This window comes from Carassius auratus, chromosome 7 (genome assembly GCF_003368295.1).
Source record: "Carassius auratus strain Wakin chromosome 7, ASM336829v1, whole genome shotgun sequence".
Lineage (NCBI taxonomy): Eukaryota > Metazoa > Chordata > Actinopteri > Cypriniformes > Cyprinidae > Carassius > Carassius auratus.
In genome coordinates this window covers 10,458,787-10,485,671 of record NC_039249.1, presented here as the reverse complement: position 1 = coordinate 10,485,671, position 26,885 = coordinate 10,458,787, and the positions used below count along the sequence as shown (strand labels likewise).

The window sequence follows — 26,885 nt, the reverse complement described above, 5'->3', positions numbered from 1 at the left end:
GAAGTAGTTCCGGCTACGATGTTCTTCCGCAAGACGCAAGCAGTTCTGTTTATTAACCGCTAGAGCATCAAAAGTTACCTACCGCAGCTTTAACTAACTGGAGACTTGAGACTTGTATCCCAGCCAATTCTGCCCTCAGAATATGAACCACATCATGAATGTAATTAAATAAATGACAAATTTAAAGTAAAGACACTGAGAGAAAGGTCTGACCTGGCTAAACTTTTTTTTTTTTTTACATTTTAAAATAGATCAATCAAAGTAGTTTGTTGATCATGAATATTACTAATTGTTATTTTTCCAACCAATCCACAAAATATAATTCAAACCAGAAATAGAGCTGCATAACTACACTCTCCTCGCTACTGTAGATACTGCTGCCATCTGGTGGACTACAAACTAATGCTGAGGTTAATGTGAATAACCCATAACCACCAACCAGCGGCTCCAGAGAGACACAAGTCAGGCGTTTGCATTCAGAACACTGTATGTTTAATACTGCATGTCAGTGAACAAGGCAGTACACATTCAGAGAAATTAATCTGAGCGAGATGATGCCATATGAAGCATATTGTTCACTCATGCATCACAATGAACCGCATCACAAACGAGCGCATGCATCGGCCACGAGTTCAACTGATCGCGCGAGAAGAAGCATCGAAGTCATCATCAGAGCCCCATCAATCATAGAAGAAGCATTACATAAGAGCTGCACAGTTCACTGTAGAAAGAAAGCATCACATCGTCACATTCAGAGAGAGGGAGTCTGGCGGGAGATTCGCAGGAAACGCTGCCGTGTGTGTGTGTGTGTGTGTGTGTGTCGTCCAATGATCAATCATTCAGAAATGACACATTTGCATATTATACCCATACATCACCATTTCATTGTAATAGGATAAATAGTGTTAGAATAAACTAATATGAACCAAAATATTAGACATTTTGACACTGATGTTCAAGCCTGAATGATTGGTAATACTGATAATTATATATGTGTGTGTGTGTGTGTGTGTTTGTGTGTTTATTAGCAAAAACTAGTTTTGATAAATTTTCATAAATCATTATTTTTATTGTTTTCATGTTTTGATTGTGTTAGATTACTTATGTTGTAGTCATTATTATTTAATAATAATAATAATAATAATAATAATAAACAAGTGCAGTTTGATTGATATTAATTCCAATGCAAGATAAAATATAATATAACAATATCTATTTATTTGGAGTTGAACAGCAGTGCAAAATGTCCCACAAAAATAAATAAGAAATGTCAAAATTAATTCAATTAAAATCCCAAAACTATGTGATTGTATTTTTAAATGCAAGTATAATTTAATTACATTTTTTTTAATTTAATGTTGTAAGGCACACAAAACTATTGATACTACTAGAATTATCTTTTGTCAAAACTGTTTTTTTATGGTAACAGTTACATTAAATGCTGTGTAATAGTTAAGTCATTTAAATGGGTTATTAATTCTGGTTCAAACAATAAAATCTTTTGTAAAAATCAGGCATTTTTCAGGCACAAACGGCACCGTTTCATGCATATGCCCTGGTTTAAAACTAAAACCTATGAAACACCCAAGCTTGGTCATGTTGAGAATCACATTCCTCTCCTCAGCCGAGAGGGAAATTCATCCCGACTTAACAAAATTTGCTTCCCAGTATGAGCTGAGTTGTGGGCAGCTCCTGACAGTTTTATCTGCCCACCGTGAGCTGAAACCAGAGCCGCACACAACTCACAATATCAGAGCTGAACACAACCAGCTGCTTCTTTGGAGTCTATTTACACGAGTATTCACAAATGATCATAATGCCACGTTTACTACATCCTTCACACAATGAAATAGTCTTGCTTTCTGAAGAATATGAAGGAAAAAAATCTAATAAACACAAATATCAGGCCAGTGGTGATCAGTTAATAATGTTCAGCGAACAAAACAGCCAGAGCAGTTCAAGTAAAACTGGTAAGACTCACTCCAGAATCACACTGTATTCACACTGGAAGCGTGTCGCTGTCCACACTGGAGGTGCTGAAGCTGCACGGCATCTCATGAACACATATACATACTGTACATACGCAATACAGCAAGAGCAAAATTAAGAAATGTTTCTTGAGCAGTGAATTATCATATTACATTGATTTCTGAAGATCATGTGACACTGAAGACCGCAGTAATGATGCTGGAAATACAGCTTTGATCACAGGAATAAATTATACTTGAATATATATTCACATAGAAAATAGTTATTTAAAATTATAATAATATTTCAGAAATATTACTGTTTTTACTGTATTTTTTAAAACATAAATGCAGCCTTGGTGAGCAGAAGAGATAAAACATTAAAATACCTTTACCTTTTCGAATGGTAAAAATACAACTACATATTTTAACGAAATAAACTGGTATACAAATGTATTTATGTAATGGACGTTACATATGAAATAATCCTATTTGCCTATTTCTCTAATTTGCTAAAACTTAAAAATAAATTAATGAGCATTTCAGTGAAGTTGATGCATTCGAGATCTCGAGCTACAACAGAGCTTCAAATAAAAATCTAAAATTGATTTTTTTGTGCTTTTTTTTAAAGGGTATAATCTTAGGCCAAAATTAAATCAATAAAAAAATTCCAGATTTTATGTAATCTTATGGGCACCGATGTAGAATTAAAAAACCGAATATCTATCAATTAACACGTATGATATTAGTAAATACGTTTTTGTATTTCAGATGAATACAAAAAATGAAGTGAAAGTGCAGTCCAGTGTAAACAGCTCCAGTGATTCAATGCAGCATGCTACATGCGTCCAGTGCAGACACAGTGCCATTACTCAGATGTGCACATATACTGTTTAAACATTACTCATTTTTATTTAGATTTTTGTGTGTGTGTATAATCAACACTTTGGTATTACTCTGCAATGCACACCTCTGCAAGCCAATCGATAAGTGATGGTTTGGCAGATATTGCTTTTTGCATTATTACCAAGTATCCATTTGAAATGCTATTGTGCTTTCTGATTACACGCGACACACCCAAACACACAAAAATAATCACCATCATCCATAGAACTGAACACATGTACAGCATTCAAATACTTTATGACATCCATAATCCTCTTGCCACCGACGTGACAACAAATATAAATGTAAAAGTCACATTTGTGCACCTGCGTCTCTTCACTCCTCGCACACCGACTCGCCCAGATCTACGGCGCCTCCTCTGGTCAGTCTGCGCATCTTGCTGAAGTCGTGATCGGAGCGGAGGTAAGACAGCGACACTGCCTCGTGCATGCCCAGCTGATGTGGCTGAATATGGGCCGGTAGAGGACGCATTTCCCCTTCACTCCTCCAGAACAGACAGTAGTGCTGCGGCTCCGTCACGCCGAACAGACCGGCGCAGGTTTGGGATAAAGCCTCCACATTTTCCCCTGCCTTCCAGAGGAGCGTTCGCACTCCACTACGACAGTCGTCCTGGAACAACACTCGCACAAACCTCTGCACTCCGGCAGGAAACAACAGAAACAAACACAAAACACACATAGCTGATTTAAAGGAATAGTTCCCAAACTGAAAATGATGAGAAATGTAGCAATGGGTGCTCTGCGGTGAATGGGTGCCGTCAGAATGAGAGTCCAAACAGCTGATAAAAACATCACAATAATCCACAAGTAACCCACACCTCTCAAGTCCATCAGTTATGCATGTTTATAAGAAAGAAATTGATCATTAAGATGTTTAACAGCTAATATACAAGCCCATATTCTATAATAATGCATTATCCATTTCAAAAGTCCTCTTACTTCAAAATCCATCAGCGTTATTTGTTATGATTATGTTGTAAATGGTACCTGATTTGTGCATATTTCTCTCCTTATTCAGAGCACTGGAGAAATCAATATTATTGACAAATATTTTAGCTGAAACAAATGGTTTAAAGTTAAAAATGCCTTAATGATCACTTTGTTTCTTACAAACACACATCTTTCACTTCACAAGTCATTAACTGATGGACTGGAGTGGTGTTGATTACTTGTGATGTTTTTATCAGCTGTTTGTACTCTCATTCTGACGGCACCCATTCACTGCAGAGCATGCAATCGTGAGCAAATGATGCTACATTTCTCCAAATCTGATGAGGAAACAAACTCATTTATGTCTTGGTTGGCCTGGAGGCGCATCCCTTTTCAGCATATTTCCATTTTTGCATGAACTATTAAACTAGTAAATAAATATATAAACAACCAACTGTTTATAGTGTTAATACAGTTTCAGTGTGCATTACTTAACTGTTCACACTATTAAATGTTTAATCAAAGTTGTCCTAAAACCTAAAACCAAAACGTGTTTGATGAACTTTTTTGATCCTCTTCAAATCTCGACCACTTGTATTATAAAATATTATTACAAGTCAGTTGATTTGGACCTACCATCCCTTTAAAAATTACTTTTGACTACACGGAAGACAAATCCACAGCAGTATATTATTAAATATAAAATGTAAAAGAGGAATAATATATATATACATAAAAATATATATATGTAGACTATGGTTTCAACCTGTTTCAGCTGATTGTCTTTCTGGGTCTTGGCTTCTTGGCCCCGCCTCCTGCTCCACTCCCTCAAGTACTCTTGAGCCTCATTGGTTATACTGCAGGTGGGCGTGGCCCCAGGCTTGCTCTGGATCAGACATAGGCTGGCATACACACTCGTCAAATAATATCCACCTACAATCAAACAAAAAAACATTAAAACTCCTCAGTTCAGGGTCATGAACAATGAACACTTCTAAATCGAAGAAAATCTGAATTCATAAAGAGAATACATAACTAGTTTTAAAGCGTAGGTAGATCAACCGGATTACATAATTCATAAGACTTTATGGAAGTCTGCTGGGTTTCCATGGTAACAGCAACTTGTGATTGCCGTTGCTGTGTTCAGGTAGTGTAGTTCTTCACTGGGAGTACGGTTACTGAAGTTGATGGAGATAAATGATAAATGATGTGGAAATCACACCCACTCGCAGCTCGGAGCTCAAGGTAGGTCTGTCTTGAAAGGTCTGTGTTTTATTGTAAAAAATCACGAGTTTCACGATCTTTAGAGCTGATTCATTTTTAAATGAAACCATTTTGATTTACATTTTCCTGTAATTAATGTAAATTTTTATATTTATAATTGCCTTTGTATATCCCTTTGATTCTGTTCCTCGCGGTCCGGGATTCTGTGAAGGATGCATGCAGTACCTGTTATCTAACAAATGATCTTACACAGTAGCATAAAAGTGCTTGTCTGCTCAATGGATCGGTTAGAACTGAGTCTAACAAACGTGGATTTTAGACAGTCTGTTTGTGTTTATTTCTCCTTTACCTTCTCCTGTCAGCCATGACGGCTCAAGCAGCTCCATCATGTACTCTGTCTCCAGCAGCAGTTGTGGGATATTACATTGAACTAACACGTAGGACAGCGCTGGTAGGAAGTCCTCAGACCCCACGTCCTGATCTGCAAAGAAGAAATACGTCTTAAAGGGGTCATGAACTAAGAAACCAAGTTCCATTGATCTCTTGACATATAAGAAAGATGTCACTGTACTATAAAAACATCCTGTATGTTTCAGAAAACTTTCTTGTTAGTCTAAAAACAGCTTATATTGAAGGCAGTTTGAAAAAATGACACTTTGCTTGTGGAATGTACAACGTTATGATGTAATAGTGTGGATAAGCTCCGCCTCCGCAGAAGAAGATCAATGCCTGCTTCTACATCACTGCCTGTTTAGCCCCGCCCACCGATTCTCACATGTAGTGTGAATAACAAGAGAGTCAAATGCAGGACTATGCAGAAACCAAACTAATAAAGACGCACTAAAGACAAAAAGATGCTGAGCAGTGCTTAGCTGTGGAAAAACTGTGCATTGCCTTCCTTCTGATCCCAGCGTTAGGAAACAAGTAATGAACTTTATTTTAAATGAAGATCAAGACCACATCACGTCCTTTGTTCTCTTAATATTACCACGGATTCGTTTACAAACAAGGCACAATTCGATGCAGGATTTTCAGAAAGATGTGAACTAAAAGACGATGTTGTGCAACTATATGGATCAGACAGTAATGTATCAACACAATTGTAACAACTCTTTTATTACGTGATCACTATTGCTTGTCTGTTAAACAGATCGTTTGAAATTATCACTTAATGCATTTTTAACCTAAATCACTGAAGCGTCCATCTGTGTAGGATGTGGCTGTCAATCATACATAACTGTTAGCCAATCACAGCAGTGGGCGTGTCAGGGAATCTGCCATGCCTATTCAAACAGAGCATTCTGATGAGGGGGGAAATAGCCAATTCTTGATAACATTATAAGTGGACCTCAGAAAACAGTAAAAAATAAAAAACAAGAGGCAGTTCATGACCCCTTTAAATCAACAGTGAAACAGCGAAAGTTGCCCTAAAGATGACAAACCAGTATCTAAATCTTTGCTCACCAGGTTGAGTTCCCATGGCTTTGTACACACTCTTGCACACCTGCAGCAGAAGCAGCACCTTGTCAATGGGCGAATGGCTGCGCTGCATCAGTGTGAGCTTTGCCTTCGCTCTGTCCATGCCGCGAACGTCCAGGACGCCGACTCGTACAGCCAGGCGCTCCAGTGCGCCCTCCTGGTAGGCCAGCAAGCTGTCTGTGATCTTCTGTAAGGAGCCGTCCTTAGTGTGGAGGGAAACGAGCGTCTGCTGCAGCTGAACCTTCAACGGCTTCAACACGCAGCCAAACAGAGCCTTTTCCAGGGCAAGATCTGTGGGTCACATAACAGGAAATATGCATCTTTTATTGTTGGTAAAGCACATGGTGTTATTTAAAGCTGTAAAGTAAAATTGTCCCTGTGAAATACTGTGTGTGGATATTTCTGAATGATAACAGTCTCTTTGTGTGCCAGTTACATTATTTGCTGGCTTTGTATGGCCTTGTCAAGGACTGAAATATAGAATGGAACTTTTAATAGACAATGTTAATGATTTTAAATGAATTTCACACAACGTTGTCGCTATACTTTATAAATAATCTGCATCTCAATGTGTATTGTGGTGCAAGGCCTTGGCCTGTAGACTAACACTGTAAATGCATTACTATGCATGCACATTTTTCTGTCAATGCTGCCAACAGAGCATTACAGATCTATTATTGAACCCAGAATACTTCTTCATACATTCATTTCTAATTTAATAATGCTTGGATCAACCAAAATGAATGCTTACGTTTTACACTGATTTGGCAGAAAATTAGAAGATATGGCACAGATTGCATAATGGCCTACTCATGTTTGGCTAAAGCTATTTGAAACGTGCACGTTTTCTCCTGTAGCTCTATATAAACATGGTTATGTCTTTGGTAGTGAACACAAAGGCACACAGCCACTGAGCAGCTTGACGAAAATAAATAAGCTCTGTTCAATAGCAAATTAATGTTTGTACAGCAGAAGAAAGAGCCAGACACATTATAGCAAACAAGAAAATCCGTGCACTGAGCAAAATCTCCTCCCCATCCCTCCTTCTATATCTTCTCTCTCTCTCCACACGCTTCCTGAAGTATGCGTGGGAATGTGCTATGTGCTAATGATAAATGCAAAGTGGAAAATGCGAATGCCTCCACCAACATCTGAAACAGCATCCATCTCCAGGGATGTGGCCAGCTTTTAGATTTCTTGCTTTGATTTGGGGGAGATATCTCATAATCAGCTCATAATCCCAGCTATGCAGGCTTATAAAGTATTGGATGTTCTTATTTGACTGATGTAATTGTTCTGCAGTATAAAAATAGAGCTACAGTAACTTAAACTTGTGTCTTAAGCTCTGCTGTGCTGCCAGAAGTTAAATGCTGCATTAACGGTAACACATTTTCCTACAGAAACTCTGCAAAGAACATTTTTGGAAATATATACAATTTGTGCATCATAGAACAGCAGTCATCATCTCACACCAAAACTGTTAAAGCTGTGCAGATAAAAGCTACATAAAACATTGAAATTCAAATATGAATGCTATTTCCCAGAGATCAATTATTTCAAAGGATTCTAGGAAACCAATCACATCTTTTATCCACTCCAGTGGTTTTAGAGTTTTTAAAACCTACTGATTGGATTCCATGATGCAATCCATAGCGTTGAGTCATTTACTTCCTGTAAAAGCCTTAGTGGTGTTTGCCAAGTCAAGCATCACAATTAATATTGCTCATGCTTAGAGTTAATTATCTGAACAAACTCCTAGTGCATCCTAGGTGTATTAAACCTACCTTCATTAAAATTAACTTAACTGCACCATTTGTGCTGTGAACAGAACTTGAATGATGAATCATGCTTCTTGTTGATAGTTTACTTTCATGAACAATCAGACCTTCAGTTTCCACCAGACAGACATTAACGTGAGCAAATACTCATTTAAAGACATCAAAACGATATTAAAACAGGGACATATTTAAAGACAAGACTTTCATAAGGATGACCCATCTACAAACTGCTCAGAACATCCAGGCAACTTTCTAGCAATGTCCCACCAACTTAGTCACATTTTATTTAATTAAAAGAAAACAGGTCTACTTTCATTAATATTCTATTCTATATGACTGGTAAGAATTGGGGGTGGTATAGCCTAGTGCAGGGGTTCTCAACTCTGGCCCTCAAGGTCTACTTTCCTGCAGAGTTTAGCTCCAACCCCAATCAAGCACACCTGAACAATCTAATAAACATCTTCAGAATTACTAGAAAGTTTACTAGAATTACTAGAAGAGTTTGATAAAGGTTGGAGGTAAACTCTACAGAAGGGGTGGGGAACGTTGATCCTGGAGGGCTTGTGTCCCTTCAGAGTTTAGCTCCAACCTTAATCAAACACACCTGAACAAGCTAATCAAGGTACAGGTAAACAGGTTGGAACTAAACTCTGCAGGGAAACAGGCCCTCCAGGATCGACGTTTCCCACCCCTGCTCTACAGTAAAGTAGTCCTCGAGGGAGTTGCTAGATTCTAGTGGTTGCTGGTCTGGTAACCAAAACTAGGAGGTTTGACTTATATTGCATGCAAATGTGAACCCCTTCAGCCCTAACCACCCCGCTCCAAGGAGGACTCAATCCCAGGTCGCCATTATGGCAGGCGGGCACACAAACAAGAATGTTAAAGACCGCAGCCTATAACGGTTTTTACATTCATTCCCTTAAACCTCTATCCCATCCGGGTCACGGCACCAATGTAACCCCTCCGGTCCTAACCACCTTACTCTGAGCAGGAATAAAACCTAGGTCACCAGAACTCGAACCCAGGTCACCAATATGGGAGGTGGCCACACTAACAAGAACGTTAAAGACTGCAGTCTATAGCCTTCTTTACACTGACCCCCTAAATTTTATCCGGGACACTGCACCAATGTAACCCCTCCGGTCCTAACCACCTTACTCTGACCAGGACTCAAACCTAGGTCACCATGACTTGAACTCAGGTCGCCAATATGGGAGGCGGGCATGCTAACAAGGATGTTAAAGGCCACAGTCTATAGCTTTATACTGACCCCCTACACCTTATCCAGGTCACGGCACCAATGTAACCACTCCGGTCCTAACCGCCTCTCTCTGAGCGTGACTCAAACTCAGGTTGCTGGCATGGGAGGCACTAACCCTAACCCAATGTTAACAAGGATGCTAGCATGCGTCAGTTGTAGTGCACCTTCTGAAATCAGGGGAGTGAGGTTTACTTGCGCACCTCTTACCAGCTGGTAAAGTTCACTGGAAATTTAACTCCTATCCTTGGCATTGTTAGCATCTGCTCTGCTGTTTGAGATACAGGAAGTAATGCATCAAAACTGGGTCACTGATTAAATCTCAAGTGATGCCTCCTTACCTTTCTCATTCTCAGGCACCAGTGTCTCAATTGGAGGTTCTATTTCTCCTGCTTCCAGAAGGAGACTTTTGGCTTGGGACAGAAATCTTCTCATCCCCTGAAGCAGCTCCACAGCAGAACTATGCTTTGAGGCCTCCATCTCCTGCCTCTGCTTCTCTAAAAAGTCCTGCACCAGCGACCCAAATGTGGAGCGCTTGTCACATGAGAGTTCATCCACCAATCTGGCAACTCTGCGCTCAGGAGCGAACACGCAAACAAAGGCGGCGGTCATGCGGCGCAGAGTCGATGTGGGGTTTGCTGAGGGAAAACGGGTACCACGTGCGGCAGGTGGCCATTGGTGGGCAAGGTCCGCCTGGGCTTCCTCCTCCTCCAGACTGCTGAAGGAACTATTGCTGTCCAATTCAGCAAGGGAAGGAGCTCGAGTCCTTTCCAAAGCCAGACACACCTCACCATCTTCAGTATCTTTGTTGAGGTCAGTGTTGCCTTGCTGGGGTAAGGAATTACTCTAGAGAACCACGCAATGTGGAGGGGGGGTAAGGTAAAAAAAAAAAAAGAAAACGTTATTTTTAGAAATTGACACTAGGGAAACAGTTTCATACACACATCACGATCATGACCTTCCAGAACCACAAGTGCAGTGTAGGCACAGTATGTGGAATATCATTATATTGTTTGTAGGAGGCAGTTAAGCAGTAATGGTTATATTTGTGCAAACCTCTTTCCACCCGCGCTAACTACTGCACAGTTGCATGGGGACTGTGATTTAATCCAGTGGTTTTCAGTCCTTGTCCTGGGGACCCATCACTCTCATTTAACACACCTATTTAAGATCATCAGCTGGTTTGAAAGGAGCTCCATAAACTTAAAGGCGTGCGTCAGATAAAAGAGAGCAGTGTGTCCTCGGGACCATGACTGAAATCCAAAGATTTAGCCAAGTAGGATGTGCTGCTGTGTTGCACTTTTTTGGTCCGAAAACAATGTTACTGTAAAACAAAGACCCTCTAAACCCTTTCCATATGCAATTATTAATGATTAACTATCTCTAATATGAGAGTGAAATGAGAGTTGATCAGAATTTTGCTGCTGTTAGATGGCAATTTTCCTGCAGAGTTTAGCTCCAACACACCTGCCCAAAAGTTTCGGAAGACCTTGATTAGCTCACTCAAGTGAGAGAGGTTCAAAGACGCCATTTTCATGGTCTTGCGACCAAAGACACAGTGTGTTTGCTGGTATGATCCACGTTTACTGACCAGCCAATACAAATGTGACATTAAATCAATGTGACATGGCGATAAAACATAAAACAAGATCTTATTCCTTCCTCTTTTGCCACTTCCACTTTTTTTTCAGCACACATAAAAATACAACTGCTTAAGTGTGATTTATCATGCTCTTTTTGTTTACCACTAGTGCATGCTGATGACATTTCTTCTTCCATAGAAACGTGCATCTTATTGTACAAGTTAATAATTGTAATCATCATATAGTCTACACACTTGTAGCCAAATTTACCAGATGTTTTTATCCAAAGCGACATACAGTGCATTCAGGCTGCACATTTTTTTTACCAGTATGTGTGCTCCCTGGGAATTGAACCCACAACCTTTTGTGTTGCTAACGCAATGTTCTACCACTGAGCCACAGGAACCATATTAGATACCATATATTATCACACAGTGTGACATGCAGTGATCTTATAGGATTGCATAAATCGTGCAGTGTTCTTTAGGCTTAAGGAGAGATTAGCTCGAGCTCTAATTAGACACCCTATCCAGCTAATCAAGGTCTTCAAGAGCAGTGCTTCTCCAACCTGTCCTGGGCACCCCAGCCACTGTACATTTCATATGTCTCCCCAAAGGTCACAACCAAGACTTGCAGACTCTACTAATGAGCTGTTGAGCTGAATCGGGTGTGTTAAATGAGGGATACATACAAATATTCAGTGGCTGGGGGCACCGAGGACAGGTTTGAGAAACACTAGAAACTATACTTGTGTATTGGAACGAAACTATAAAATGGACCTACAAGACAAAGGGTTGGACAACCATGTCCGAATCACACCCTTGAGCCACAGTAACCCTTAACGTTGTCCCAAGACCAAGAAGTTTCAGTCAGCCAAAGGTACATAAACTTACAGGTGGTATATATCCCAACATCTGCTCATCTTCCTCTTGTGAAGTGGGAGTAAGTGCCGGGGTCCTCCTGAGCACACTTAATCCTCCCGTTCGTCTCGGGCCACCCTGGTTGGAATTCTGTCCATGTGTCTCCCCTTGGGTTAGGTCCGATTCTCCACCCGACAAGCTGAGGGAGGTTTCATTGGACACACGGACCCTGAGGCTGCGTTTAAAGCGGTGGCGTTTGTGTGAGGCAGATCTGCTGGGTTGGGGAGGCTGAAGGAATAGGGGGTTTACAAAACATGGGCTGATCAATCTGAATGTCCGGTGTGGCACTGAGGGTGGAGGGGGGCCGTTAGGAAGGCCAGGAGATGTCTGAGAGCTCCAGAACTCTGAAAAATCCATGGAAGTTTGCAAAGAATGGAAATGAGAAAGAAAAGATAGTATTTCAGAGCATTTGTGCCATATTCTAGTATCTATTGAAACTAAAGCATTTTAATGTATCATGAAAACATATCATGAGATCCTTTTACTATATCTGTTTTGTGAAACGTGACCTGCCCTGTTTTGGTATGATAATAAGGATGCTATTTGGCATGCTTGTTGGAATTGCTTAGGCATGTGGTATTTGTCCATTGGTAATTAAAAGTATGGGTACGTTGTTGGGAAAGTTTGCCAAATGTTGTTGAGTCACTCTTGCTCTCAGTACAAAATAATTATCCCTGAGTTTGAGCAGTACATTTCAGCACTTTTTCAGATGTACATTTCAACAGATTTTGTGACAGTGTCAAAAGGAAACACTAACTTTGCAAAGAGGCTGTTATTGAAGCATGGATGGGAAAATTAAAAACTATAGAGGACAAAACTGCACACCCGCAGGTGGGCATAAGCACAGAAAATTGCTGCAGCTGGTTGCAAGAGGGTGTTAAGGATGCTTAGTTGGTGTTTACATATAAGCATTAAAGTTCCATCAGAAAAAATAGCTAGTTTAGTTTTAAAGGTCAGAAAGAGGGGTGGAAATGGTCGTGATACACATGCATTCTTACCTAAACCCAAATGTGAAATGCTTTCCAGCTGGGTGTGTGTTGTTGCCTGTATAATTGCATCTGGGAGCTCAAGTGGGAAAGGCAATACATCTCTGTTGAACACATACATAAAGAGCAGAGATTATATATAAAACACTTGTTTAATTTACACTAATCATTGTCCTATCATGTTTGATGTGTGTTACCTGCTAATAGTGTAAAATGCCACTAGTCTGCAGAGATCAGGGAAGCTCAGGGCAGAACTTTCAAGAGAAAATGCTAAACAGTGTGAAAGAAGATGCAAAAATTTGACATAGAAATTGCTACCAGGCATAAACCTTTTTTTGGGATAGTGAAACTGTGCATGCTTGTCTTATTGGTGAAAATAAAATAAAATGCATGTCAGGTAGTCATGCATAGACAAAATAATAGCTTACATTGCAAGTTAAAATACCAGTTGTTTAGGATTTTAATTAGCTTTAAAATAATAGAAGCTCCACAGCACAATACAACAACAAATAAACAGTATATGGGACCAAAGGATTGTTTGTTAGGTTTAGGGGATGGAAAATACCATTAGCTTAGTTTAAAAGCTGTGACATGTTGAACTCACTGGAGTCTTCCTCACGGATGGGATACTGTGACACTCCTCCCTCCTGCAGCCGCACACACAAAACCTTCCTGTGGGACGCACTACACTTACACACCAGAAACGTCTGTGGATGAAGAAGGGATATACAGCATTCATTACCTCTCATTAGATGATGTTGTACATATGTTAAATAATTATACTTTATATAACTACAAAGTTGATATTTAATGGAACAGGGGTGGGTGATAAACCTTAAAATAAAATGACTGTATATGAAGGTAATGCAGCAGGCTGTCTGTAGTTCAGTGTAATTAGTTGATTTGTTGCAGATTACACCCACCATACTGGACATTGTTATGCAGTCAAAGGTAATACTGAGGTGCATCACTGCATGATTACTGTAATTATGACTTTAGGTTGTGAAGAAAACATGATGATTTGATTGCAAGAGGCTGTTGGCATTCCCTCACCCCAACTATCTCTCGTTGCAGGATCTGGTGGGCGGAGTCTGGGTTGATTGACAGCTGCAACCATATGGAGTGTGTGAGGAGAAGACGATCCAAAACACTCAAACTCCTCGAGTCCATCTATAACACATGGGACAGGGGTCAACAAACATGCAATAACTTCACAGAAAGTCAAATATAATGTTATATAATGGCTCTATTTGTGTAGTTAACATGAACAGTTTAAAATGTATATTTTAAATTAATTTTAAATTATTAATGTACTGTTATCAATGAACAGTTGTTCATTATTAGTTCATTATTATTTCATTATGTTCGTTATTAGTGCATGCCAATATCATTACATCTTTAACATTGTCATTAGATTACTAATGTCTCTTTCTAAGTGCATAGTAGTTAAGGCCACTAAAACTGCATACATTATTAGTGAATGGACCAGAGCATTTAATGGGAGAAGGTTACATTAAAAACATGCATTAATTTTTTTATGTTAAATCCACTATGTTTTATATAGAATTGTTCCATAGTCTTAGTAAATAGTAGTAGTATAACATTTACATTTAATCATTTAGCAGACGCTTTTATCCAAAGCGACTTACAAATGAGAGCAACAGAAGCAGTCAGGTCAACAAGAGAACAACAACAGTATACAAGTCCCATGACAAATCTCAGTTAGTCTAGTATAGAACGCATAGCCAGGTTTTTTTTTTTTTTTTTTTTATAAATGAAAAGACAAGAAAAGGAAAAGTGCTAGTATTAGTTGGTTAAGTGCAGGCGAAAAAGATGAGTCTTTAGATGTTTCTTGAAAATGAGTAAAGACTCAGCTGTATGAATTGAGATTGGGAGGTCACTCCACCAGCTGGACACAGTCCAGGAAAAGGTCTGTGAGAGTGATTTTGAACTTCTTTGGGATGGCACCACAAGGCGTCGTTCACTTGCAGAGCACAAAATAATGATGTCATGTAGATGGAGAAGAGAAGTGGTCCAAGTACTGAGCCTTGAGGAACCCCAGTAGCAAGGTGGTGTGACTTTGAAACATCAGTTTGATTGTACAAGTTCGAGTAGCAATGAACTTCTTCACACAGCCTGCACATGTGCAATGGTGCTTTTGAACAACAAAAAATGGGAGCCACGCAGTCGTCCGCTCAGAGCCTCCTCGCACACTCTCTGATGATGATTGTTAAGTCACGCCTACCATAGAGGATGCGGAGACTATAACACAGGCTTTACACCCAACGCTGTTTATAACACTAATGCAGATATGCTCAGCAGTTCTCTCTGCACAGTTGAACACTTTTTACCCGCAGAGGAACTGTGGAAAAACTCTGCAGGTTCTGTCTGGGCCTACATGAAACACGCAGACAGTGAGCCGTGCAGCCGTCACCGCTTCAAACGCTCGCTCTCTCTCTAAATATCGTTGCGATGACACTGTGTGGGCGGCCCGAGAGGAAGCTTATGCATAACAGCAGATGGTTGTCATGGCAACAGATGCCTACACGTCCTACCAGGCAGTCCCACTCATCCACAGACACCTACTCACCCGAAACACGCTTGCTCGCGCACAAGACAGACTGCGCTTTAAACAGGAGAGAGTAGAGAGGATGTTTTTTAATTCCTGCTCCTCTTGCCCTTTCCCAGCGGTGTCAGAGAGCTCTCCTGCACAATCAGGGCTCGTTGTGATATTTTTATATCGTTTTTGAAGCCCACGTCCCTTCCTCAAACACTATCCGACAGGTAGATTCAGCTGCCGTTGGTGTTTTATTCGCTTCGGAATGAAGAAAGGCGAGCGATGACATAAAAGTAACCATGCAACAGTGCTGAAACTGTGAGGTTTAGGTTTAGTAATATGATCTGCTTCTGTAAATGGCACAAGCACAATATACATACATTGGCTTTACAGCTTCCAAAAGCAGAAATGTGCATGTAATTGCATTTGTGCATCAAGCGTCTCAATACAGAGAGGTGTGCTAAGCACACAAACACACAGAGTTTGATAGCGTTACAGTACATTAACAAATTCAGTGTGTTGGTTTTCTTTATCGGTCATTCTCAGAAAATGGTGCGTTTTGTGCCTAAAACTGTCAGGAATTAATTAGCACATCAAATCAGCATATCAGCTTGAATAGAAGACTGATAGTATCACAGTAAATTAATTAATTAATTAACATGCGTACCCTTTATCTTTCAAAACTGGATTTGTGCTTTAATTGAGCTCTATTACAATGTTCTGGCAAAAAAGGAAAAAAAAACATCTGACGGCCAAGAAAATATCACTGCATCATAATTTGCAGTCCAAATGCTTGTTGTTTGTGCCAAGATTATTATTTTTTTTTTACAGTCAAATATTTATTAATATTTAGTCTAATGATTACATACACTTAAATATATATAAACACTTCAAGTCAAGTTACCATTAGTCATATATTGCTTTTTACAATGCAGATTGTGTCAAGGCAGATTTACGGTATTAAACAGGGAAATAGTGTGTAGCAAGCCAATATTCAGGAAGGATTAATTCAATTTTATAAGATTAATAAAAAAATTAGATTACTAACAAATTATGTCTCTTTTGAGCCAAAAATCAATAAAATGAAAAAATGCATCACTGTTTCTACATTATGAAGCAACTGTTTTCAACATTAATAATCAGAAATGTTTCTTGAGCAGCAAATCAGTTTATTAGACTGATTTCTGAAGGATCCTGAAGGAAGACTAGAGGAATGATGCTGAAAATACAGATTTGATCACAGGAATAAATTACATTCTACAATATATTCAAATAGTAAACAGCTTTTAAAATTCTAATAACATTGAACTGTTTTTATGGTATTTTTGATCAAATGAATGCAGCTTTGGTGAGCAGAAGAGTTTTCTATCATAAAAACCGAGTGAGTCATAAACCTTGACATTTCCATCCAGCTTCCAGTTTTTTCTTCTCACAAAAATAAAAATAAAAAATACATTTAATTAATTAATAAAAAAAAAATCAAATACACTCTTAAAATATAGTCTCGTCAAAGGGACTGTACTGTAAAATGTGACCAGCATATTATATTTATAATCAGTGTTGAGTAAGTTACTCAATCAGTTACTAGCTACGAATTACATCTTTAACATTGTCATTAGATTACTAATTTCTCTTTCTAAATGCATAGTAGTTAAGGCCACTAAAACAGCATACATTATTAGTGAATGGACCAGAGCATTTAAAGGGAGAAGGTTACATTAAAAACATGCATTAATTTTTTATGTTAAATCCACTATGTTTTATATAGAATTGTTCCATAGTCTATAGTAAATAGTAGTAGTATAAGTTTATACATCATCTGAGCTGAAAGCTGAATAAATATTGGCCGATATATATAAATAACTATTTGTAAATCTGGAATCTGAGGGAACAAAAAATCTAAATATTGAGAAAATCATCTTTAAAGTTGTTCAGAAGAAGTTCTTAGCAATGCATATCACCAATCAAAAAATACGTTTTGATATATTTACGGTAGTAGATTAACAAAATATCTTCATGGAACGTGGTCTTTACTTAATATCCTAATAATTTTTGGCAAAAAAGAAAGAACTGATAATTTTGACATATACAATATTTTGTTCTCTATGGTGCTACTTATGATTCACATAAAAAAAAAAAAAATTAATAAATAATAAAAATTTAATTAATTAATAAAAAAATAAAATACACTCTTAAAATACAGGTTCTTCACAGCGATGCTATATTATGCATACAGTATATTCTGTCTAAATGGTTCCATAAAGAATGTTTAACATCTGAAGAACCTTTCTGTTTCACAAAAAGTTATTTGTGGTGAAAGAAGGTTCTTATAAGATAAGAAAGAGATGGTTCTTTAAAGGATTTTTGACTGAATGGTTATTCTATGGCATCGCTGTGAAGATCCTTTAAGCACCTTCAATAAATCACATTCTCCTCTGGCTAAACGCAGCCTTGACTGGAAATTGTGAAGAAAACGGTTCAATGGTGTGAATGGTCTCCAAAATATACCAGACGATCCATTCAGCAGCACAATGCCAGCTATTATATCTCAGTCCTGCTTTGTTTATTCCATGTGTACGTTGTAGACCTCTAACACCCATCTGAGGTTTATGTAGAGGGTTTATTACATAAACATCACATCATGACTTTACCACCCACAAACGCAAGCACTAACCCACTGCAAGAGAACCTGAGAACGAGTGCCATAAGCACATAAAGCTGATGGGTCAGTAACCTCCAAACCGCAAACCCTAACCAGATAACAACTGAAGAGAGACAGATGATGTCCGATTGCAGCGTAGGCCTCCTTACATAAAGCCCCGAGCAGCCTACACACAGAGTTATGCAATTAAGCATCACACGGGGAGAAACACGGGAAGAGATGCAGAGAACGAACAGGAGAAGAGGGAGGTGAGTTCGATTTCAGCAGCGAGTCGCTTTCTCCACTTCAAGAACCTTTTTTTTTTTCTTGATGCTATTTTTGAGTCTGAGTTCAGGAAGATTATAATTACGAATCAAGCTAGTTTTAAATGAGCACATAAAAAGGCAGATTTAAGAATCACTGTCTTTTAAATACGCAGAGGGTTTTTATTGCTCACCATCTGAGACATTGTTGAGATATCTACGGCGAATGCATGTGAGATTACCGGGGTTCTTAGGAAAGATATTAAATAGAGAGTTTATAATATTTCGAGTAAACTTAGTTTTGAAAGTTTGCTAAAATGTTTCTCAGATTTCAGAGAAATTTAACATTGCATCACTTTCTCACCAATGGAGGCTCTGCAGTGAATGGGTGCCGTCAGAATGAGAGTCCAAACAGCTGATTAAAAACATCACAGTAATCCACACCACCCCAGTCCATCAGTTAATGCCTTGGGAATCTAGTTTTTAAGAAAATTAAAACTTTTACTTTTAGCTATCCACATTAATATTTTTTACTCCAGTTAATGGTCTTGTCTGGATCGAGAGAGAAATCTGCACAAATCAAACATTGTTTACAAGAAAAACCAGTCCAAAACTGTTCTAAACTAATATGTGAGAGGACAACAGTGGATGGACTTTTTCCACTGGAGAAAGCGTTAATTATGGATTGTAGACACGTATTTTGTCCAGAAGTAATGGTTTAAATGTAAAAACTCTTTAATGATGGATTTGTTTCTTGCAAACATGTAGCTTTTGTCTTCTCAAGACATTTATTGATGGACTGGAGTGGTGTGGATTATTGTGATGTTTTTATCAGCTGTTTGGACTCTCATTCTGACGGCACCCATTCACTGTTGGTGAGCATGTAATGCTAAGTTTCTCCAAATCTGATGAAGAAACAAACTCATCTACATCTTGAAACTTCACTTTAAAGTAGTTTGACTGTAAATGAGATTTGAGAGTTACAGCAAAATGATAAATTCTGAGAACAGCTCAGATTGAGTTTTTGGAAACCAATGAAATTAATGCATTCCTCAAATTAAGTATCCAAGGCCACTGGGGAAAAAAACATGAAACGAGCGAGCCGTGGAGCAGGTGGTCATTTCGGCTGCTCTGCCGAGATGAAAAACTGAACTTCAGTGACATGAGGACAGTCTGTCAGACAGCTCACAACATTTCCAGTAACGAGCACAGAGATGGAGAGAAAGAGAGGACGAGGACTTGGAGACACTCAGAGAGGTGGTTTCATGAAGCAGAAGCGTGTGGGAGACCAAACACGAGTCGCAGCAAAAGCCTGTTGAGAAACATCTCCAGGGACAGAAAGGAGAGAAAGAGCGACTGGAGGAAGTGAGGAGAGATGGAGGGAGAGAGACAGGAAGCAGAGGAGGAGAGCGCTGCATCTTCAGCTGGAAAATGAGCAGCAGCAGATGTCAGAATAAAGGAGCTCAAACGGAGAACGTCTCAGATGAGATCCAGCCACCTATGATGGTGGAGGGGAAGATTTTGAGAAGAAAATGTGGAGCATGCAGAGCACAGATGTCAGACTGAATCACTCCACAATCTCATACACTTATAGCACTGCTAATATTAAGTTTATTATGATATGTCTTACATGTTATACATATTATGTTGGTTAATCTTACACACATATTATATATATATATATATATATATATATATATATATATATATATATATATATATAACACAAAACCAGACTTGAGTGTCAATTTTTCCAAATTGAGATTTATAAATCATCCAAAAGCTGAATAAATAAACTTTCAATTGATGTATGGTTTATTAGGATCAGAAAATATTTGGCTGAGATACAACTATTTGAAATTCTGGAATCTGAGGGTGCAATTAAAATCTAAATAATGAGAAAATCACCTTTGAAGTTGTCCAGATGAATTCTTAGCAATGCAAATTACTAATCAAAAATAAAGTTATAATATAAATCTTCATGGAACATGATCTTTACCTAATATCCTAATGAGTTTTGGCATAAAAAAAAAAATCGATAATTTTGATCCATGCAATGTTTTTTGGCTATTGCTACACATATACCCCAGAGACTTCAAACTCCAGGGTCACATATACATATATAATTAATAATTTTATAGGTGTGTGTGACTTTCTGCAGGCTTTTAAACAATGCATATAGGAAAAATACACTTTACAGTTAAATTAGATTTTACACAAATAAATATATAAAAGACTCATGCTACTGCTAGAATTACAGTTCATTTAATCTGAAGTCAGCCTGGTATAATTTAAGTTTAAATTTAAGTGTACTTAAGCATACTCAACCCCAAAACGAAAATGTTGTCATTAATCACTTACCCCCAACCCGTAAAATCTTCGTTCATCATCGGAACACAATCGAAGATATTTTGGATGAGAACCGGAAGGCTTGAGACTGTCCCATAGACTGGCAAATAACTTACACTGTCATCTGCTATCAGTAGTTCAACCGTAACATTATGAAGCAACAAAAATACTTTTTGTACGAAAAGAAAACAAAATTAATGACTGTCCTCTGTGGGAGAATATGAGCTGAACACAGGCAGCGTATCCTCTTCTGTGCGTACACTGCCTGCTTTCAGCTCATATTCTCCAAAATGGTGCTACGGTGATGTGGAGAGACACAGAGAAGTAAAATTGTTGAATAAAGTCATTAATTTTGTTTACTTCTCATACAAAGAGTATACTCGTGGCTTCATTGCGTTTCGATACTGATGGTAGATGGACTATTCTGACAACATCTTTCATACTTTTCTGGACCTTGACAGTGTAAGTTATTTGGCAGTCTATGGGACAGTCTCAAACCTCCCGGTTTTCATCCAAAATATCTTAAATTGTGTTATGAAGACGAACGAAACTTTAATGGGCTTGGAACGACATGGGGGTAAGTAATTAATGACTAAATTTTCATTTTGGGATGGAGTATCCCTTTAAAAAAAAATTAAGAGAGCAACTGAACTTAAGTTTTTAAGTTGAAATGTTTTCTGATTAAAAAGGAAATAGTTGATTAATTTAATCTGAATTCACTTCATTTTACTTCAGTCAGCTCAATTACATGTTCACTGAATTCATCTCCGCAACTTTAAATGAACTTAAACTCAATAATTTAAAGGGATAGTTCACCCCCTAAAAATAAAACTGTCATTATTTACTCACCTTCATGTTGTCCCAAATACATTTGACTTCATTCCTTCTAATAGAAATGTTTGTTGAATATTTTGAAAAAAAAAGTTTGTTTCTTTTCAATACAATGAAAGTCAAATGGGTCCAAAGTTGTTTGGTGAACTATCCCTTCAATATAATTCATCTCACCTCATCTTAACTCAGTTAAACTCATCTCATCCAATTTGATTCAGTTGTTAGTGACTACTATTAAGCGTTAAAATCTGTCCATGTTCTCATGTCATCTGAGTGAAATGTGTCTGAATGTGACTGTCATTATTAGCGCAGCGATGCTGTCATACTCTATTTAAGCGGCTGATGAATGATGACACAGCGCAGCCGAAGCGGATTGAGCTTGTGTCTAAAACAGGCCTAAAGTGACGGATAAGATGAGGTGGGATGTGTGAAATCAGGGGTCCTAATGCCAGCTGCCCACTGATGAGCCCGAATATAAAGCTAGCCTTTATTAAAACAGATGACGGAAGTGAGAGAAGAGAAACGGAGTTAACATTCACTCGCACGGAAACAAACATGACACACAGATGAAGGGCTATTAAAATGACCCTGATTATGACGAAGACCCAGCCATTGGAGAATATTGAGTATCACGTGTTTTCTCAAGAGAAAAAGACTTCAGTCTGTGTGTCTCACAGAGATTCAGAGGAAATATCAACCCTATCAAGACCACATTATACAATTACACATCAGAGAGAACAACGTGAACTCAAACATGAACTTAAATTCAGTTCAGTCTCAAAACATACAAGCTCTGAGCAATAACTTTGCAGCTCCTTGAAATGTTTTAGTAAAGTTAATGAAAAAAAATCAACAACAAATAAATCCTACAGTAAAATATTTGTACTGGTTAAGTATAGTTGAATATGGTGAAAAAAAAATGAATAAAGTACATTTATTTACACATTTCTTGGCACTAAAAGGCATGAAATACCTTTTAAAGTTACAAATAGAAAATATCTATAATATATTTGTAAAAAAAGATATGTATAATAATAATAATATAAAACGAAATAAATATAATACAAATATTTATTTATTTTGTTATATTATACTAAACATTTATTTATATTTAATATCATGTATGATATCATGTAATTTCACAATATTTTAAAATCTTGTTAAACGTATACATAAATGATTAATTAATTATGATAATAATAATAGTTGTTGTTTTAAAATTAATATTTAACACAATTACATTTAATTAGTATCAGTTAATAAAAAAACATATATATATTAATTTGTTATATTTATTGTATTTTATTTTTATTTATCTTTGTAATAAACAAGATAACATACTTTCATAATATTGTACTGCAATGCTATCTAAATAAATAGAAAAATAATAACTAATAATAATAATAATAACAACATATAATACAAACTATAAACATAATAAAAAAAGAAAGAAAGAAAGAAAAGCACAAGTAACTTTTTAATTTAGAGGAAAAACAAACTATGCTTCCATACAACTTACAAAATTACACCCCTCACATTTTGAATGCTGATTACTCTTAACGCCATTTCAGAAAAAAACAAACACTTCCTAAAATGCCTTTATTATAGTTTTAAACCTGTTCTCTCTCTCCAAAACAATCATGTAATCAAATAAAGCATCACTAGAGTAAAGATGAGGAGCTCACAGCGATGGAAAGCTCTGCTGTGGTGTGATGGAGGGAATGACTCATGTAAGCACACACGGCTGGCTGCTGAAGGGCTCTCCACATGCAGAAACACCGTTTATAATGTCCTAAAGCAGGGAGCTGGTGACTGTGAGCTCATTCAGACGTGTGATCGTTCTGCCACAGGTGCTCTCGCCACGTCTGAACACCACACACATCCAAAACTTCAGCCAGTACTCACTGAAAATATTTCCATTTACCAAACAGTCTTATTTTCTTTCATTTTTATGCACTTTATCATATGTTTCTTCATCAGATTCGGAGAAATGTAGCATTGCGTCACTTGCTCATCAATGGATGCTCTGAAGTGAATGGGTGCCGTCAGAATGAGAGTCCAAACAGCTGATAAAAACATCACAATAATCCACACCACTCATGTTCATGTCATGTCAAGTGAAAAGCAATGTGTATATAAGAAACAAATCCACCATTAAGACGTTTTGACTTTAAACTGTTGCTAAAACAATCCTCAATCATAGTTTTTTCCTCCAGTGAAAAATGTCTGAATCGGGAGAGAAATATGCAGTGATTAAGCACCGTTTACAAACGAAAACTTTTCTTACCAAATATGTGGATGGATTTTCACTGGAGGAAGTGTTATTATGGATTATGGACTCATATTTTAGCCAAAAGCGACAGTTTGAAGTTAAAACACCTTTATAACATCTTTGTTTCTTACAAACATGCATCATCACTTCAGAAGGCATTACCTGATGGACTGGAGTGGTGTGTGGATTATTGTGATGTTTTTATCAGCTGTTTGGACTCTCATTCTGACGGCACCCATTCACTGCAGAGCATCCATTGATGAGCAAGTGACGCAATGCTACATTTCTCCAAATATGTTTTCGATGGAGAAAAAAACTCATCTACATCTTGGATAATGTAGGGGTGAATAAAGATTTTCAGCAATTTCCCATTTCTGGATGAACTATTCCTTTAAATCAAATGCATTCCCTATAAATCCAGGCATGGTAAGCGGCATGCGCTACTGTCTGTGCTTGCTAATTTGTCATGTGAGTAGGAAATTGCATTTTAATGAAAAAAGGGAAAGAAAGGCAAATGGGTTTGACTTCTTTCAAAACTAATAATGGTGAGGGTGTTATGCATGCATATCAGTGACAAAACAGGATATATATATCTATATATAAATATATATACAGTGTCAACAATGAGTGATTATGACATGACAGCACAAATGACATCATTCTAATAGACTGATCATTATAGCACTGGAAAAACAAGAGTTTCATCCATCAGTCAATGTGCTGCGAACAAAGCCACTGCGAGTGTGAACAGACTGCTTATGTGTGTGTGTGTGTGTGTGTGTGTTTCTCCCAGGAGGCTCACCACCACACTTTTCACACTGCCACCCCCGCAGCCAAAGATGCTCAGAGCCGCGGTGGTTTTCTGTCTAACTACCACCAGGCAACAAACCTTTACTGTACATGCTAAAAAAAAAAAAAAAGATGTTTTCCAAACCAAAAGAATAAGACATTTTAGAGAGTGCTCTCATCCAAACTCTTCATTTAACAAGAAACCTGAATCATTGTAGAGATCGTCTATAAAAAAAATAACAATAAATAAAAAAGAAGCAGACGGACCACCCAGATTCACTGTAGAAAATCAAAACTGACTATCAATCCAAAACACAGACTATAATCACTCATTATACTTAATAGCTATATTCTGACAGTCTGCATTAAATATCCTCTTTATAACTTTCAAAATTCACTCTATCTTGTGATTCACTGTGTTTGATGTAATTATATCCTGGCTTCACATGGAAAATATCTTACCTTAAATACCATGGTATTTATGTGGTACCCCAAGTTGCATTAAAAGATAACATAGTATTACTATGGTGCATGTGCCAAAAACGCATGGTAATACTTTTAGGTGACAGAACCATGTCAAACTGATGGTACCTGACAGTAATACCATAGTACTCAATGATGGCTATATTATGTACAGTACTATAGTAATTCAAGGAATATCATGGTGCGCATCCAAACAAGCTGCATGGTAATACTTAAGTACTTTTTGTTAATCCTTTTATCCATTCACCTACCTGTCCTGCATCTCTTGAGATTACTGTGGTGACAAATGCATCGGTACAGTAATGTATAATACCATGATACTGCATGGTACCATGGTATTGATATGGTACCTCAGGTTGCTTCAAAGTATAACATGATATTACCATGGTACATGTGCACATAAGTACTTCTGCTTGGCATTTCTTAGCAATATTCAGCTATTCCTAAAAATACAGTAGTGTATCATGTGACACTGATGGTTTCGGATTGTAATAGCATGGTACTGAATGATGACCATATACAGTACTACAGTAATTCAAAGGATATCTCTTGTTCACATCCAAACGAAAAAAGCCTGGTATTGGTACTTTTTGTCAGTTCTTTTATCCATTCACCTACCTGTCCTGAAAGTACTGTGGTGATACCATGGGATTAAATTATGACCAATTTGGTACTCCAAAGAATACCAGATATAAGATTACAGACGCTTCAAATAATGCCATAAAACATTTTATCATAAAAAAAACATGGTATCACCATGATAGAAGCCACAATAATGCTAATTATTTTTAATTAGTGTCAAATGTTGATTGAAAAAGACTCTAGACGCGTGAATAACTTTACCTTCTCCGTTAATAGTTCTTCACCTCTTCGTCCATCATCATCATCATCATCAGGTTGGTGAATTCAGCTTTCGGTTGAGCATCGTTTGATCCGTTCGGCGGCACCGGGGCTTGTGAGGATGTGTTTGATCTGATGAGATGATCCTTGTTCATGTGATATGATGAGTTTGATATCATTAAACGATCCTCCGTGTTCATCACATCGTGATTCACGAGCACTGGAGCTCCGCGCGCAACTTTACCCACGCGACACAAACTCTCGTGTCACTGCGTGCGCAGGTACAGAAAAACAACAAGAATAATACACCTCAGCCAAGTAAAAATAATACGATAACGCACGAATATTTCGTACCAAGATGTAAAATCAAATAGAGTAAAAATAATTTAAGTCGTTTAAGTCATTCTTTGTCGCGGTTGTCGAATAGTCGGCTACAATAAAATTAGCTGAGTTGCATGTAAAAAAAAGAAACGAATATGCAAACACTGAAATATGTCACTTATAGCTAGCTCATAAATGAGACAGAAAGAGTGGAAGACAGCCTACATGACAGCGCCTGCGTTTCACGTCATATCCGCTGGATGTCGCTAGAGGAGAGAGAGAGAGAGAGAGAGAGGGGCAAAGCGCGCGAAAGAAAACGACCGTTAGATGATAGACAGGTCAGATGTGAGAAACTTAGACTTGAGATGACTAAGTCATGTTTTAACAATATAAAGTGGTTTTTAAAAATGAATAGGCGTTTAATTCACGACCTCACTTAGTCCTCAGCAGGAACACGATATCATATGCTTGTCGACATTTTGACATCCATTGTTCCCAAATGTAAGGTA

At 37.8% G+C, this 26,885-nt stretch overlaps 1 protein-coding gene across 1 annotated transcript; it reads right to left on the bottom strand.

Annotated features, from left to right (window-relative positions):
- Positions 1–3,178: 3,178 nt before the first annotated feature.
- LOC113105861 (ras and Rab interactor 3-like) lies at positions 3,179–26,368 on the bottom strand. Its single transcript, XM_026267215.1, has 11 exons — positions 26,059–26,368; positions 14,084–14,200; positions 13,635–13,737; positions 13,228–13,300; positions 13,043–13,134; positions 12,018–12,388; positions 9,883–10,387; positions 6,491–6,796; positions 5,376–5,507; positions 4,569–4,735; positions 3,179–3,506 (listed from the first exon to the last, which is right to left on the bottom strand). The coding sequence occupies exons 2-11, from the start codon at positions 14,198–14,200 to the stop codon at positions 3,189–3,191; spliced, it is 2,184 nt and encodes a 727-aa protein (XP_026123000.1). The 5' UTR covers positions 26,059–26,368; the 3' UTR covers positions 3,179–3,188.
- Positions 26,369–26,885: the final 517 nt, after the last annotated feature.

Bases quoted from the DNA above. Each gene is read 5' to 3' on its own strand.
- LOC113105861 (XM_026267215.1), bottom strand. From the start codon at position 14,200: ATGGACTCGAGGAGTTTGAGTGTTTTGGATCGTCTTCTCCTCACACAC. The intron at 13,301-13,634 runs GTGAGTTCAACA...CACACTGTTTAG, and splicing joins CATCCGTGAGGAAGACTCCA to CATTTTCTCTTGAAAGTTCT. The intron at 10,388-12,017 runs GTAAGTTTATGT...GTGGTTCTCTAG, and splicing joins TGTTGGGATATATACCACCT to AGTAATTCCTTACCCCAGCA.